This window comes from Rhea pennata, chromosome 20, assembly GCF_028389875.1.
Source record: "Rhea pennata isolate bPtePen1 chromosome 20, bPtePen1.pri, whole genome shotgun sequence".
Lineage (NCBI taxonomy): Eukaryota > Metazoa > Chordata > Aves > Rheiformes > Rheidae > Rhea > Rhea pennata.
The window spans coordinates 11595742-11611869 of NC_084682.1; the positions used below are offsets into that span (position 1 = coordinate 11595742).

The window sequence follows — 16128 nt, forward strand, 5'->3', positions numbered from 1 at the left end:
CAGGGCATTTGTAGCATGGAGATACCAGAAAAAGACATGATTCTCTTTCTTAGCAAGCATTGCGCTGGTTCAACTGGGACACAGTGAACTCGAGGCTTGTCAGAAACCATGCCAGCCACTGCCCCTTGTCACACAGGGGCAAGTCCACGAGGGCTTCGCTGAGGTGTCGTCCTGCAGGCATCCACGTGGCTGAGCAGAAAACCCATTTTCTGCTGAAAGAAGGCAAGAAGCAGGAACCCTCCCAGCTGAGCTCAGCACCTCTTAACTCCTAAGAATGAGGTGATAAAGGATAAAGCAAAGGGACAGGCCCTTATCTTTGCTAAAAGTGGCACCTAGCAGCTGAGAACATCAGATCTCATCATGACCATGGCCTGGCTCACCCCTGACCACAGCTATCAAGACAAGCTATGGCACATGGAGACCTGGGCACAGAGTTTTGCCAGTCTGGATGGGACTGACATCAACCTCAGACCTGGTGTAGATTTGATCACACAGTGTAGATACCCCTTTAGTCACTGGGGTCCAGTCGAGGGTCCTGCATATGGACTTCGTGATGCCATGCACACAAATCAGCAATTTGATTTTAAGCTGACAGACAGATGTCCTGAAAATGTACCTCCCCTCCAGGGCCTGCTGGTGTTGCCTGAGTCCCACTTGGCAATTTCTTTTCATTACCTCCAGCCTCTGCTGCATGAGATCAGTTCAGCACTTTGAGGAGAAAAGTCAGGAGAATGACATATTGGAGCAGCTCTCACATCAGCCAAGCCCTCTCAATCCCAAGGACACACGGGTGCTCTCCCTTCTGTTCCACATACTATAAAGAAAAAAGGACAATATTCTGCAACATTTGTGCTTTTGATCTCATTAAAACCCCACCAGCATTCCCTTTTACAAAGTCATTCATGTTTCATATAGCAGTGACACACTGGAGATGCCCTAGTGAAAATTACTTTATTTTCCTTCTTTTTTTATAATCACTCCTTACAGCTTGAGAAATGAGGTTCTTTAAAATGTTACAATCTCAGGAATGCACCCAATTACAATGCTGTGAGCTCTACAAATATAAGTCTCTAAGTTCTTATGGCAATTCTTAAGGCAGAATTATTACTAATTTTTAAAGTAACACCAGTTGCTCAAACGAAGTAATAAATTGCAGTATCTGCCATACAACACTGTGACACCCTCCAAGAACCTGAGAGAACACATCTGAGAGATGTGGATATCAGTAAAAAAGAGGCAAGCACAGCTCTGCTTTAGACACCTCATACAAAGCCTCGGATTTTATCATTTAACCACAACCAAACACATTTGATCTGTGCTCCTGGAGTTTAATGGGAAAACAAAAATGCTCGAGTATGACTACATTTTCTTCTTATCACCACCTGACACCTCTGCATCTAAATTCAAGCTTCTACTTCCACGGCTAGCCCATGGCTTGGTCAGATCCTTGTCCAGCACTTGACGCAGTTCCTGAAGATGTTTTGTGCTTTAGCTGGAACGTGTTGTCCAAAGGTACAGCAGATGGAAGAAACAGGAGAGCACTGCACTGCTTGCTGCCCTCCCCAACTGCAGGTCCATTCACCCCAAAATGCTGGCTCCACACAGGAGCGGAGGAGGAGAGTTCACAGGACCTTTCCTGCCTGGGCTGGCTGCAGAGACTCTGGCAGAGACATAGGAAGAAGCCAGCAGGGAAACAGTAAAGTTTTCAGCCTTCAGTCATTCAGAAATTGAATACACAGTTTGACTTCAGAGGCATTTTCCCAGTACACTCAGTTGAGGATCTGCCCTCGGTATTTTCAAACTGGTTCCTTGTTAGCGAGAGCACACACTGCAGCTGCAGCCCTTAACCACTCTGGATGTGTCCTAAACAAAAAGGCGAAGGCTGCTGGGATGTGGAAGGGATGATTTTCACAACAGTAAACAACCCACCCCCCGCTCATTAAAATCCAATTTACAGTACCTCCAAACAACAGAATGCAATGCCAGACCCAATGTCTTTGACGGAAACATCTGGAGACATGTCATTTCACAGAAACATCTGGAAATGTATCATTTGATCTTGTGCAGAGATACTGCCTTTCCAGAAGAAAAGAACTGTTTTTTTTTTCCTTTTTTATATAAAACAAATGACCAGGGCAGGATTCAATGTTCATTTACATCAGATTAATTGCTCTATCACAGTCAGCAATGATGCAGTTTACTTGCACAGGTGGAATGAAGGAACTGGATGACAACAGCTGTTTCTCAACCAAAAATGGAAAACGCAGGTGGCATTCACTTTGAGATGCAACAGAGTGTCACATCCTAACACTTTCTGTGCTTCCCTTAAACCAGGCTGGAAGATGGTCAAAGCACTTGCATTTTTACCTTACTCTCAATCGTTTCAGAATGCAGCAGACTGAGAAGTTCTTCTCAAACTGGGAGCGTGCCTTTTGAGGAAGTGTATTAACCACATGCCAGTCTGCCCAAGGACTCCAATTTCAAGCCACAGCCATCTTCACGCTGAAGGCCAGCTCCCCGCTGGCTCTCACCCAGCACACCCTCACAAGCCAACGTATCGGCACACACAGTTGGGAGTCTAATGCGACTCTAAGGAAATATGTTTTGTTCAGGGCTGCGGGGGGGTGGAATAAAGCTACTCAGAAAGTATTCATTGCCAAAACCATGAAATTTGAGAATATTTGGACAGATATCAGAAGCTGTACACAGTATTACTAGGGGTGTTATTACTTTTGTAATTTCCCAAGGTTTAGTTTATTGGTGACGAAGGGAAACGGTTTTTATAGCAATTGGCACAAGTGTTTAAAACACACAAATCTTTGTTATTGTCAGTACAACGATACATTCAGTAGGGCTCAGACTTCTAGATCTAGATTCATCTGTGGTTCCATCTGCATAGATCAAACTAGCACTAGATGTTAAACTTCCCTTCGCACTTATCCTTATGGATGCTGAACATTAAACTGCAGAGCTGGGCACAAACATATGCTGGGCTTTTTTTGCAACAGAGCACAGAAATAAAAGGAACAGCCCTTTCTCCAAATCCAACGCCAAACTCAAAGATCACAAATACTTCCTCCCTTATTACTCTGCCAGTTAGGATAAATTGCTCACATGCACCATTTATGCAAGATAAAAAGCATCATAAATATTTTCATCTAAGAAGCACTAAAAATAGGAGGAAAAGGTTAAACAAAGGCTTTACCCTCCTTTTCAGTATCAAATGTTAGGAAATCTAGGTGAATAAATTTGATATCAGTGTCAGACTATCCAAATGGAAACCCAAATTCATCAGGCAGCTCAGAGTTCAGAGAACCCCTTATCAACATCAACACCCAGAGATGTCTTTTGTTTTGTTCTTTCGCTGGTATCTTATGTCCAAGGGATCAAAACCCATTTCTCTGGACCCAAATAATGCCCAGTGGGGAGTTTTGGCCATATAATCTGCTGCTGTGAAAGTCTTTGATTCTCCGCTCCTTTCGTAGTCTCGCACCAGCTCCTGGAAGCGATTGTAATTGATCCAGGTCCACCACTCTCCATTGATCTTGAACTAGAAAAGAAAACAAATATGTTGCTGTACCAGGGAGCAATGAAGAGTACCATATACCTAATTTATGCCCAGACAAGCTGCTGAAGTTGGGTGCATGTTATATTGGTTACCCAGCTGTAGCCTTTTTTAATTTTCCAGCCACATTAAGATCTGAGGCAAAGCCATCCAGAAGCTAAGCTAACTGCAGAATACAAAAAAGAAAAAACAACAAAAACAAACAAAAAAACAGAAAAAAAGGAAAAAAAAAAAAAAAAAAAAAAAAAAAAAAGAGAGAAACTTCAGGTGGATAATACCAGGAACTTACTGTTTCTAATTCACACTTAATCCACGAGGTTTGACAGAACACGCACAGACACAGGATGGCCATCTTCCTTACAGCTCCTCATTTAGCAGTGCTATCTACCAGCAGGCAATCTTAATGAAAGTTTGATCGTTAGCTGCTTTGCCCGACCGTTCAAAGAGAGCATGTTCTGCTCCAAGTCTGACTACCATTTTGGTGCCACTTTGCCAGGACAAATACTTCCATATTGTATTCCAAAGCCCTTTCATACCTGAAAGACCTTGGTTTTGGGAGCTGAAAGAGCCCTAGAGGAGACCTGTAAATTAGGGAGCAATGCTCAGGTATTCCTCAATGAAAGGCACCTTTCCAAAATCACCCAAGGTCCTTGCTAGGAGTCTGTGATACCAACTCAAGGACAGGCAGAGCCCAGTGAAATGCTATGAGAGCACCAATGGAACCATGTGCTCGCAAAAAACAGATTTAAGTGATCTTTTAAAGGGGCAAGAGGGCTGTGTTTAGGAGTGGGAAAAAAGAGGCAAGTTTGACATGAATCCTCTTTTATTGTGGGAATTTTAAGAGTTGCTTATTTTGACACACTGGAGCTGAATTTGTCTAACAGACCTGCTCTGCTAATTTAGCAACAGCCTTGACTGACTCCTCAATTAGGATTTATCTGAACTAAGAGCTTATTATGCACTTCATCCAAAAAAAGAGGGAAAACATACTGGTTCTCTGTTTTTTCAGAACCTGATGGCTATGCATTTAAATGGCACTTGACTTTCTGCCCAAGAGCTAAAAGCTTTTTTGGTTGGAAGAACTGCTGATACCTGCAAAATTTTGAATTAAACATTGCTAATGTTAATCTACTGCTGCCTATGTAATTACAGCAAATTCTTGTGGGAGGAGTCCTCTGCACAGACAGGAGATGTGAGACTGCAGAGTCATTAATAGCAGGCAATGATTCTCACCACAAATAAGCTCACTCAGTGCTCATTCCTAAAATGCTAATGTGGAGGCCATGCTTAAACAAGGCAATGCATCCATTCTGGTGCACGTGGCCAGTGAGTAAAGCAACATCAGAGGAGACCACACTATTGCCTGTAAAGCAGGCATGCCTCATGGAAAGGACCCAGGCTTAGGAGATCTGAACGTGCCTTTGCCTTTCAACGTGTTTGGAAGTGCTAGATGACTTTGGCTAAGTCAGCCAGCGCTCCTCCTGCTGTTTTAAGGTGCAAGACTAAGTCTCTGAGACTCAAACCTTTTCAGCACAAGGACCATCCCCCACTAAGCCTACATACAGCTCCTAACACAAGGTCACAGTCTCTACCAGGACCTCTGGATGCTGATATAACCAGCAATAAATGTTGCAGGAAGGCAGTGGTGTTCAGGGGCAAACAGAGGCCTAGGTCTCATACCTGTCCTGTCCACATGTTCCTCCTCAGCTTCTCCTCTCTGCTCTTCCTCCCACTTTCTATCACCAGTGCTTACCTGGGAACATCGTGAGGCACAACCAACGACCACAAATACTAGGAAGACACACAAGTTCATACAATGCTCATACATATCTTTGCCAAAATTTGGTTCACTAACACTGACCAGTATATGCTCACACAAGGCAAGGACAGATCCCTAGATAGACTTGAGGTGAACTAAGAGAAACAGCACATAAAGACCAAAGAAGTGGTTTAGACGTGAATTGAACTGAATAGGTAATTCAATAAATCCTGTTTTCTTGAAAAACACCAGGACATTCTTATCTTAAGAGGGGAGGGGGCGCTTGCAACAAGCGTTGGTTGTTGTCAACTGTGGTCAGCAGTGGCTGAGTGATAACATAAAGTCCTAACAGATACTGCTGTCCCCAGGCTTCCAGACTAGGTGGAAGAAAGATATGATTGCAATTGTTACCTGCAAGCCAAATGGCTGCCTATTTATCAGCCTCTCTAGATTTTTAAAGCCAGAAACAGCGTGATAACAGTGTATTGTTACCAGCCAGAGATGCTTACAATTATTCCTGGACAAACAAGCGCTGTTCAGATCACCATACTACCAAGCGAATCAATAGCAATTCAGTTCCACTAGCAGTAAGTTTAACAGAGAATGTGTGGGTGAAGAAACAATCTCATGAATGGGCAAATGTAGATGTTTCCTCTCTTTTTTGAAGTAAGTTGTTTTTTTTCCTTTTTTTTTTTTTTTGATATCATGCTACAGCTGTATTTCATTGCGCTCGCAGTTCTTCCCTGAAGACAGAGACCTCTGACAAGGCTAACGGCAGAAGAGAATAGAAATGAAAATCTCCCACACCAGTCTCACATGGGCCACATTTGGACGAGAGATTTGAGAACTGCTTGCGGCAAATGACACTGAGAATCATGGACCTGGGGTGCTACTCATGTGCCAAGCAAACCACGAGCAGCACTAAAACCAAGACCTTCTGAAAAAGCCCCCAGCAACTAGAGTCAGGCAACAAACATCTCACAGCCCGTAAGAGGAAACGCAGAGCAGAGTAAGCGAGAAGTCAGCCAGCGTTTTGAAGCTGACACATCTACGCACGTCGCAGCTGGCAGAAACGCACAGTGCTCGCAGACACACAGGCTTTCGAGTTGTATTCCTAAGCGAGCAACTGGAGAAAAGGTGACTTAGTGTCAGCAAGGCACCTCTTCTGCCTCTTCCCTTCACTCCCCGGTGCTGCTGAGATAAAGCCTTCTGCGCGTTTTCCTCAGAATAAAAAAATGCTCCCTTTCTGGAGCTTTGATTTAATCACATCAAACAGCCGGGAAACATCACCTGGTCTCCTGGCTCCATCGGATCTCAACGACTTTTCAACTGGTGTTAGAGGTGGCAGCCAAGCCAACCTTTCAGGCTTGCAATAAATCACTTGCACTGCTTTGCGTGCATCCTAAACTTTGGCCAGATCATTTAAGCTAGATTTTAAGCTATTTGACTTCCTATGAACATGCAGCTCCTGAGGCAATGGAGCTACTAATGTTGATAGCCGTCTGCTGCAGACTAATAGAACAATACTGTTCCCACAAGAACAACCAAAAGAAAGCTGCCTGGAATATGTTGCTGAAGCAGATTAAATAATATTAAGTATTTTTAGTGTTGCAATAGCGCAATAATAAAACATGAAGAAATGGGAGCCATCCTTTCGGTGTGTCATGGAAACCAATTATTTCCACTAAGGAATAAAAATCAGAGAAACATGGGGCAGGGGAAAATAGTTTATATTGCCCACATAGATTTACAGATGGGATTTTAACAATTTTATGATTATTCCACAGAAAATGAAAGATTTAAGACTTAAAATAGTTTCACAGCATCCATATAAAAGGCAAGCTGATGCTAAACATCAATGTTATTTCAAAGACTAATGCAGTTTGGCTTTTTTATTGAATTTTTCACTACCTAGTTAAGTCTTTTACGGTGATAAATACATCAACAAAAGACAAATGGCTGAAAGCCTCCCCTTGTTTTTTTTCTAAGTTAGCATCATGAAAAAGAAAAAAAAGCAATAAAACTCCACCAGTCAACTCTAAAGCCAGGCAGCGTTGTGTGGAAGGACAAACTCATCCTCTCCTGAGGATTTCCTTCCACCAGCAGGATCGTGCAGGAGCCACCCGGGCCTCTCCCTTGGGCATCGCCGTCCCGCCGCGGACCACTCGGCGCAGGTGCCCTGCGTCAGCACGGCTGAGGGATGCGCAAGGCAGGGCGGCGGCGAGGCTGCTCGAGGCCACGCGGCCGCAGCGCCCGCCGAGCTCGGAACGAAGGAGACCTGCTGCGGTCTCATGAAAACGGTGCAAAAGGACACGACGTCCGCCTGGAGGCTTGTTTTCCACGGAAAGAGGCGGTCTCTCCAAGAGCGGGTCTTGGAAGGAAAACAAACCCTGCAATGATGAGCAGGAACCAGGATTAAACTGGGGACCCCAAGATACCTGGGAGCATCAGCAGACACCTCCTTTTTCTCTTCATTTACAACACTGGATACGAATCGGCAGTGACTTTAAATGATCTTTTGCAGTACGTTCACAGCTGTTCAGACTCTACACAGAGAAGCTTCTCACCACAGAAAGCCATCAACATTAACAAAGGAGAGAAATCAAGAGCCAAGCTATGCATTTCTTATCAACTTATTTACATAAATACTTTTTTGTGACGATTTACACATATGCTGGGGGCAATATAGTAGTGCTATACAGTACCTTCCCCATAGGTAAGTGTAATTGCAGAGCAATAAACGTGAGGTTTCTATGAAGGGATAAAATATGGAAGAGAAAAATGCTGAAAAATGGAAGTCAGCCAAAAATCAATTAGTTTGTCCTAAGAAGGATAATGTTGTATTCTCTTCAGTGAAATACAGGCTGAAATGAGAAAGCCTCTCTCTGCCCTTCGACTCTGGTCTTTCTTTACAAACAAAACCTTTATTTCCAGGAAAGGAGTAAGTAGTACAGGCAAAATAAAGAAAGTATCTGAGAGCAGCGCAGCAGAGGCTGCTGCGGTCCCGCGGCCGACTTCGCTCTTGCAGAGCTCGTCTCGAGCCAGGAGGACACGCTCTGTGCCGGGAGGAGAGAGGAGCCCTCGCAACCCGCGGGGGCTGCCGGGGAGGCTGAGCTGGAGGGGCCGCGGGATACGGGAACCTCTCCGTCGGCTGCGCTGCAACGCGGCATTAATATCCCCAAATGAGGCAAATGCAGCGATCCAGCAAAACACTGAGCAGCGGAAGGAAGAGCGGAGGAGGAAGCGGGGCGTCAGGTCTTACAAGGGTTGCTAAAACTATGGGTTTTTTTTTTTTTACGCAGAAGATTCAGGAGTCCAACAAACGGATTTTTCCCCAGGCACTCACAGCGCTTAATGGTTAAATACAGCGCGTAGTTTTAAAGACCACATAAAAATCAATCAGCCGTAAGCAGGGAGAATGGTGCATGCTTCGCTGACATGGATGCAGCCGTTCTGAAACTCTTCTAGCACCATGCAGCAGGGAACCATCTGAACTGGCAGGCATCCCATGGATCCTCTAACAGTTTTTTTAGTTATAACTTCCAGCATTTTAAAGCCTGGCTTGGGCAAATTTTTCAAACATTTATTTTGGTTTACACATAGCACGAGACATTAAAAGAGCACTCTGCAAAAGCAAGCAAAGCAATGGAGCTTTTCTAAGCCCAGCAGGTCCAACACTACCACTTCTTTTTTTTTTTTTTTTTTTTTTTTTTTTTTCTTTTCTTTTTCCAGTCCATACTTGTATCTCCCATCCCAAAAAATAAATTAAAACCAATTCCTGGCCCTGCTCTCAGACATTCAGAACCGATTAGGTCTTCTGCCCGCACGGGCGTTAAAAAGCCCAGCCAAGCAACACAAACCGACGGCTTACAAAGCGGCCTCCCGCGTACGCTGCACTTCTCCCCCGTCACCTTCCGTGTCGCGAAGCGGCTCGAAGGGACAGCGAGCGCCTCCAGACAGCGCCGTCTTCGCGTCCCCTTCTTGGCAGGCCACTGGGAAACCACCCTGTGCTAACAGCCGAGCTGCTGTTCACGGTTTTGGGGACCTGGTGCCGCAGGATGCACTTCAGGGCTGCGGCCACGGTTTTGCAAGGGCCACGGTTTCCAAACGTGGCAAAAATCTTTTTAAGACAAATAGATTTTTTTTTAAAGGAAGTAATGCATTCAGAGCTCGCAAATTTTACAGTCCTTGCACTGTCCCAGGATTTAAAAACAAATAGGGATAAAAAAGAACCACAACTAAGCTCATTTATATTCTTTCTTGAGAACACCACAAAAATTATCCTTAATTATCTCTAGAGAAGCAGCCAGGATATCCTCAGTCTGGTTTTTAGTGGCTTTCCTTTAAACTGTTTCACTGCTGAGCTTAAACATATTCTTTTGCCATTAAAAAAATAATGCTCCGTTCTTGGAGACGGAATGTGGCTGTGCACACAGGCCTTACAGAGACCCTTCTTTTAATTCTATACTTCCATATTTACGCTCTTGAAACTCAAAAATACACCTGTGCGCTCCCAAGTATCCCTGCAGATACATCCAGCTGTGAAGGTCACGCATCTCAGATGAGGTGAGTCCACTACCCACAGGGTCAGTGAGGACCGCTCGTTCCACAGAGGCACACTGAAGTGCTTTACATGAAGAGTATTTGGAGAAAAGAATATCTAGACGGGAAATACCACTCTCCTTAGCGCCCTTGGCAGTAGGTGGAATGACTCAGCAGCATCAAAACAGGGCAAATTCCTTCAAAATCTACAGTGATACCTATCTCAAAACAGAAACCTGAATCTGTCTTGGCTACTATTTAAGTTGGCCACCACTGGCTACATGGCAGTACAGAGGTTTAGTCCTGTTTTCTACTACATTTTTATTAATGCCAAAGAGATGAGCTGCTGAGACCACTGTTAGGGCATCCGAGCTTGTTGTAGAACCTCGGTCCTAAAGAAGCAGCACAAAACTTGCAGAGCATCTCTCTGCGGACCAGATTCCCACATCCAGTGCAGTAACGTGCACATCTGGATTTTCTATAACAGACACAGAGAAGAGAGTCGTGAACTGTCTAGACAGTGCAGCTGGGTTCTTACAGGCAGAAGGAATTCAAATATCACAGCAACAGGGGCAGTGTGCAAAGCTGCGATGGGGAATTCATCTGACGCTGGTCATAGCTCACTTGCAAGTCTTTTCACCTTCACAATTTCTCTTCTGAAAAATAAAATCACATCTTCCCTCTCCACTGTGCTTCTCAAGGTTGCTTAACTTGGAAATCTTCAAGAACGCTGGTGCCTGATACTGGAGATGCATGAACCTGATATAGAAGACGTGCAGGTACAGAATAATGCTACATGAAATGTGCTATTTAGGAATTATTTACCGCTTTCTATTTGCAATACAGTAGCTGAAAGGCTTTGTAGCACTGATCTCCACTATTCTGCCCAGAAAAACGTCTGACATCAGAAAGACGACCGGAAAAATGATCAAGAAGACTTCAGTCCTGAGTTCCTCAATTTAAAACTGCAGACAGCTAATCATTTCAATAAATAAAACGGCTTTTATAATTTCACACAAGGTATATTAAACAGATCACATATAACGGCAGTGCAAAGCACTTGCATTATGCAATTGTTATGACTAGTTTCACCACCTGCCAATGGAAAGCTCTCCAAGTCATACAAATTCATTAAATTATTACACACAGTTCCTCATCTAATTAAGGCTCACAATTATTTAAGGCTCAACAGTGAAAGCGAGCGAACTGGAGTCGTTCAGGAAAAAAAGGAAGAAATATGAGAAATAAATTAATCCTAACAGGATCCTATCTTCTGCTAAAAGCTAAAAATCTTTTCCTTTTAATTTCCAATTGTGACTCAAGGCTTTAAGGGGAAAAAATTATGACTAAGCTAGTTATTAAGATATAAATTTGTGCAATGGAAGGTTAAAACAATCTAACAGGGTACCAGGCATGCAGAGCAAGAGTTTCACTACATCCTATGTCCTTGGGCGCTAAATGAAAGTCTGTGTATCGGCACTCCATGATGGGAACAACATGGCCCTAAACCGCTCCACAACTTATAAAGCAGGATTGACAAACAGTTAACAATTGCAAAATTTTCCATCTAATTTTAGATGGAAACAACAATGTAGCTTTGTTGTTATATACGTGATTTAAATAAAAAGCTCCTTAGCAATCAGGCATGTTAAAGTAGATGAAACATCTTTCAAAGCTGGCAACTAAAATGCTTAGAAATGGAATTTGCTGTTGTATTTTCTGAGAGTGAAACAAAAAAACTCAACCCCAAGCCGAGGCAAAACCAACCTCACTCTTGCAATGTTGGGCTTGCATCATCCCTCACTAGTAGTATATTGCCCTTTACACATGGGATCCTTCCTCTGTAACTCATTAGCTTCTATTTATTAAATCTAATCTTGTGTGAATTATACTAAATAAAAGATTCATTATTGCAGACTTTTTTTTAATCCTTACCAGCTTCAGAACAGAACAACCCATCTGCCAATTAAGCCAGGGTTACATCCAGACAGTTTTAATTCTGATGGATGAAAAATGGATTACTTTAGGATAACTGTGATCTTCTTTTAATAACTAACAGATCAAGCACAGCAGAGCCACCTTCCTATTTAGAAAGTAACAATGAAAAAAAAATCATCCAAAACCACAATATTTCATACTCATGCCTGCAATAATACTGTATTTCAGATATTCAAATACTTTGCCCTCAGATGGGGAGTAGCTCCATTCCCTGTGTCTACTGCAAGCACTGGGGTGTTGCACCTTCTTGGTAACTTCCTGCACAAAAACAGCAAACCAAGCTGTTTTTCCTCTTGTATTATAACTCTACCACAGTTATGGGGTAACCCAGAGGTAGTGTTACACCTAGTAAGCAGAGAACATAATTCAAAATCTGGGTCTTGGATGCTGGATCACAGGGACAGCTTATACTCTCCAAATGATTTGCGAAACAAGAAGGAAATAAAATGTGATGGACTATTTTTCTCTAATATAACCCTTGTTAGTCAATCTGCAGCTGGTATTTAAGTGCTTCCTTTTCCTCCCTAAATATAGATGAAATGCTCAGCATGGAACAACTTCAGTGTCTTTCATCCAACCTCTCGAGCCTTCAGCAAGCACCATCAGGATGTGTGTCAAGGCCTTGCCTTCCATCTCAGTCCCCAAGGTGCACAAACAAGTAGCGCTAGAAAGCCTACCGGAAAGGAAAAGGACGATTCCCTCTTTGCTGGAAGCCCTTTCTTTTTCAACTGATGGACAGTGATGAACACCTTTGGCCAGGTACCATCTTTCCCCATCCATTTGGATTCAAAACAACCTCATCTGCCTTGGGTGCCAAACAGCTCAGTACCACATCTTTCTGAGCAACGACAAAAACCATACAAATAGGCAAATGCCAGACAGCTCTTGGCTGAGGGGAGTCTTCCTCTCGTCTCCTCCAGGAAAGTCATGCCCTTAAAAATACTACTTTTCTCCAACTAATCTTCAATACTGTGAAAGGAAGGAAACCTCATCGATGGTAGGGCTGTGTGGCTGTTGGACCATACCCTCCTGCATGTGGCCTCAGAGAGGAAGGAAAACAAAGTCTCACCAACCAAATGATTACAGAGTTTCCTAAAAGCAGCCGACTGGTTTCATTTTACAGCTTGTCCTCTGAGGGCAGAGGAAGCCTCCTGTGCTGCCACTGTATGTCTACTGCAACCCTACAGCACTGGAGAACACAAAACCTAATCCAGACAGCATCCAATTGGGAAATAACATGAGAGAGAAGACAAGGGAGGTGCGGGACACAATTACTGTGTCTTGGTCAAGCAATCCTAAAGAACACTTGGATGGAGGGTACGCACTCAGACCTCCTTGTAAAAGGCATGTGTATCTGTTTATTAAGGCAAAAAGGACCACTACAGCAACCTTTGTGAGCTTGTGGCGACACCAGTCATTCATTCCACACTCTTATAAGACATCCACGTAACAGCATAGAAGGATGGGATTTCAAGCCTATTCACTGTACCAAAGTTTGCCTAATTGACGTGGAAAACAAACCCAGCATCACAGGAGAAAATCAGCGGTGCTTCTATCTACTAGCAAACAAGCTAAGGACATGAAACAGTAGCAGAACACAACACAAATCGCACTAACAAGCAACTCATCATGGTAAAGCAACAGGGGCTGGAATGCAACGCCCTCACGAAAGCGAGCTAGATATTTAAGTCAACATAATAGAAGATAATTGGCAGGCAAGCACTTCAACACAACAGAGCGTGCGGTAAGCATAGGTGTACAGCAAATACAACAAAGAGAAGCAGAGGGTTTTAGTCTAGAAGTTACTGGGTTGCTCACTCTCATTCAAAAAAAAAAATGCTGCAAGGTACCTGCAGCACTTTCTCCTTTATTAGCCACTTGTTATCTCAAGGATACATTTATTGTTACAGCCCAAGGAAAACCATCTCTCTCTGAAAAAGGTTACTGGAATTATTGTTAAATTATAAAGTTGTTGCTATCTCAGTATCTCGGCTAATTAATTCAAAAGCACCGTAATAAATTCAATTTTTGTACTTCAGTATTTATAGCATTTGTTACAAAGCAAATATAATTACTCAGAAATTTAGTGTCATTGCTAAAGAAAAAAAAAAAATCAGAGGATGTAGCCAAAATACACTAGCACCTCTCAGGGAGAGGTGAAGATCAGCTTGCAAAAAGGAGACTAGAAAGTCAGGAGAGAGACACAGAAGAAACAAGCCGGATCAGCCCTCACTCACATGGGAGCACAGAACAACCCAACACAGTGTTGCATCCAAGGGTCACTATCCATGGTTGCATACTGTGGCCGTGGGGCTCAGGAGATCTTTAAGAAGCTGACACTCAGTCAGTCTCAAAAAAGCAGAAATACCAACAGCTAACGGGTTTCAGGCCAGAGTGGGTGAGACACAAGACTTCTGTGGATTATTTTTCAGGGCTCTGGGAAGGGTAACTGTGGAAAATAAACATTTTGATAGGAAGCTTAAATTTATTAGGCTTTTTAAGGTCATGCTGGATAAGGCAGTTCTGAAAGTCAGAGTCAAGGCTCATTGAGAAAAGGGGAAGTCTTTCTATTTATTTTTGACATTCGCTAAGTCTCACAGGGAGCATTTTCAAAAGCTCCTAGTGTTCAATTTTAGAAATAAATTCTGACACCAGGAACCTACTTCATGACCAAAAAAAAAAAAAAAGCAGAGGGTGAGGGTGAGAGAGACACTCAGATGCATAATGCCAGACTTTTAAGATGCTAAAGCATCTAATAAAAACTAATGGATCCTATCTCTCTCTCGATAGAGATCTCTTTCCTGAGATATGAAAATTCCACTAGACCTATAAACTTCGGTTTCCTCTATCTAAATCCTTTTTTCTACTTAAATCCCTGGCCTTAAGAGCCTTCAGAGCCTAAGTCCTAAATTATTATTCAATGAGCAAGCAGGTGCCAGTCAATCATAGAATCAGTAAGGCTGGAAGGGACCTCTGGAGATCATCTAGTCCAACCTCCCGGCTCAGCAGGGTCACCTAGAGCATGTTAGACAGGGTTGCATCCAGGCGGGCCTTGAAGATCTCCAGAGAAGAGACTCTCTCTCTCCAGTAGCTCCATGTCTCTCTTGTACTGAGGAGCCCAGAACTGGACACAGTACTCCAGATGAGGCCTCACCAGGGCTGAGTAGAGAGGCAGGATCACCTCCCTCGACCTGCTGGCAACAGTCCTCAGGGACTCCAGGAGACCACCGGCCTTCCTGGCCACAAAGGCACATTGCTGGCTCATAGTCAACTTGTCATCCACCAGCACTCCCAGGTCCTTCTCTGCAGAGCTGCTCACCAGCAGGTCAGCCCCCAGCTTGTGCTGGTGCCTAGGGTTATTTCTCCCTAGTTGCAGGACTCTGCACTTGCCCTTGTTGAACTTCAGGAGGTTCCTGTCCACCCAGCTCTCCAGCCTGGCCAGGTCTCTCTGAACGGCAGCACAGCCCTCAGGTGTGTCAGCCACTCCTCCCAGCTTGGTATCATCAGCAAACTTGCTGAGGAGGCACTCTGTCCCTTCATCCGGGTCGTTGATGAAAAGGCTGAACAGGATGGGACCCAGTACTGAGCCCTGGGAGGCGCCACTAGCCACAGGCCTCCAACTAGACTCCACGCCACTGATGACAACCCTCTGAGCTCTGCCTTTCAGCCAGTTCTCAATCCACCTCACTGTCCACTCATCTAACCCACACTTCGCGAGCTTATCCAATGATTCTCCTTAAGACAAGGAGCAGAGACTATAATGAAGATGCATTATTTCTTCGATATTCCAGATTCTTTTGTACAGGCTGACATTTCAATACTGGCTTTTTAAATTATTAGTATTATTTTTGTTTGAACACCTCAAAACTCAGATCTAGCAGAACACAATGAAATAAATCACATTTGTTAATGTTTTTTTTATTACCCTTTTCCTACAACTCCTTAACTTCTTATTTTAAAGATACCTTTGATTTTGCAATTACTCACTAGTTTAATTGCTCCCTCAGCACAGGTTTTCTGCAAATAACACAGACTGACAAATTTTATTCTCCACTGGAGCCTGAAATTCAGAATTAAAAGTAATAGGAATAAATTTAGGTTTTATTAGTTATTTTAGTACCCATGTATAGATTGTTTCCAAAAGACGCCCCCTTCTAATGGATTTGGAGAGCAAAGCAGCTGTTGAATTCTTCCTGGGCTGGTATCAATCTATTCTTGTTACTGATGGTGTTGCTTAAATTATGCATCAATACCTGCGGTGGAA

General features: G+C 43.5%; 1 protein-coding gene across 1 annotated transcript in view; it reads right to left on the reverse strand.

Moving 5' to 3' along the window:
- Nucleotides 1-932: 932 nt before the first annotated feature.
- Nucleotides 933-16128, reverse strand: part of LOC134149612 (S-adenosyl-L-methionine-dependent tRNA 4-demethylwyosine synthase TYW1-like) — a 114673-nt gene continuing 99477 nt past the window's right edge. Inside the window, exon 17 of the mRNA XM_062592845.1 lies at nt 933-3550. Within this exon, the coding sequence (XP_062448829.1) occupies nt 3329-3550 (222 nt within the window). The 3' untranslated portion in view covers nt 933-3328. The remainder of the gene's footprint in view (nt 3551-16128) is intronic.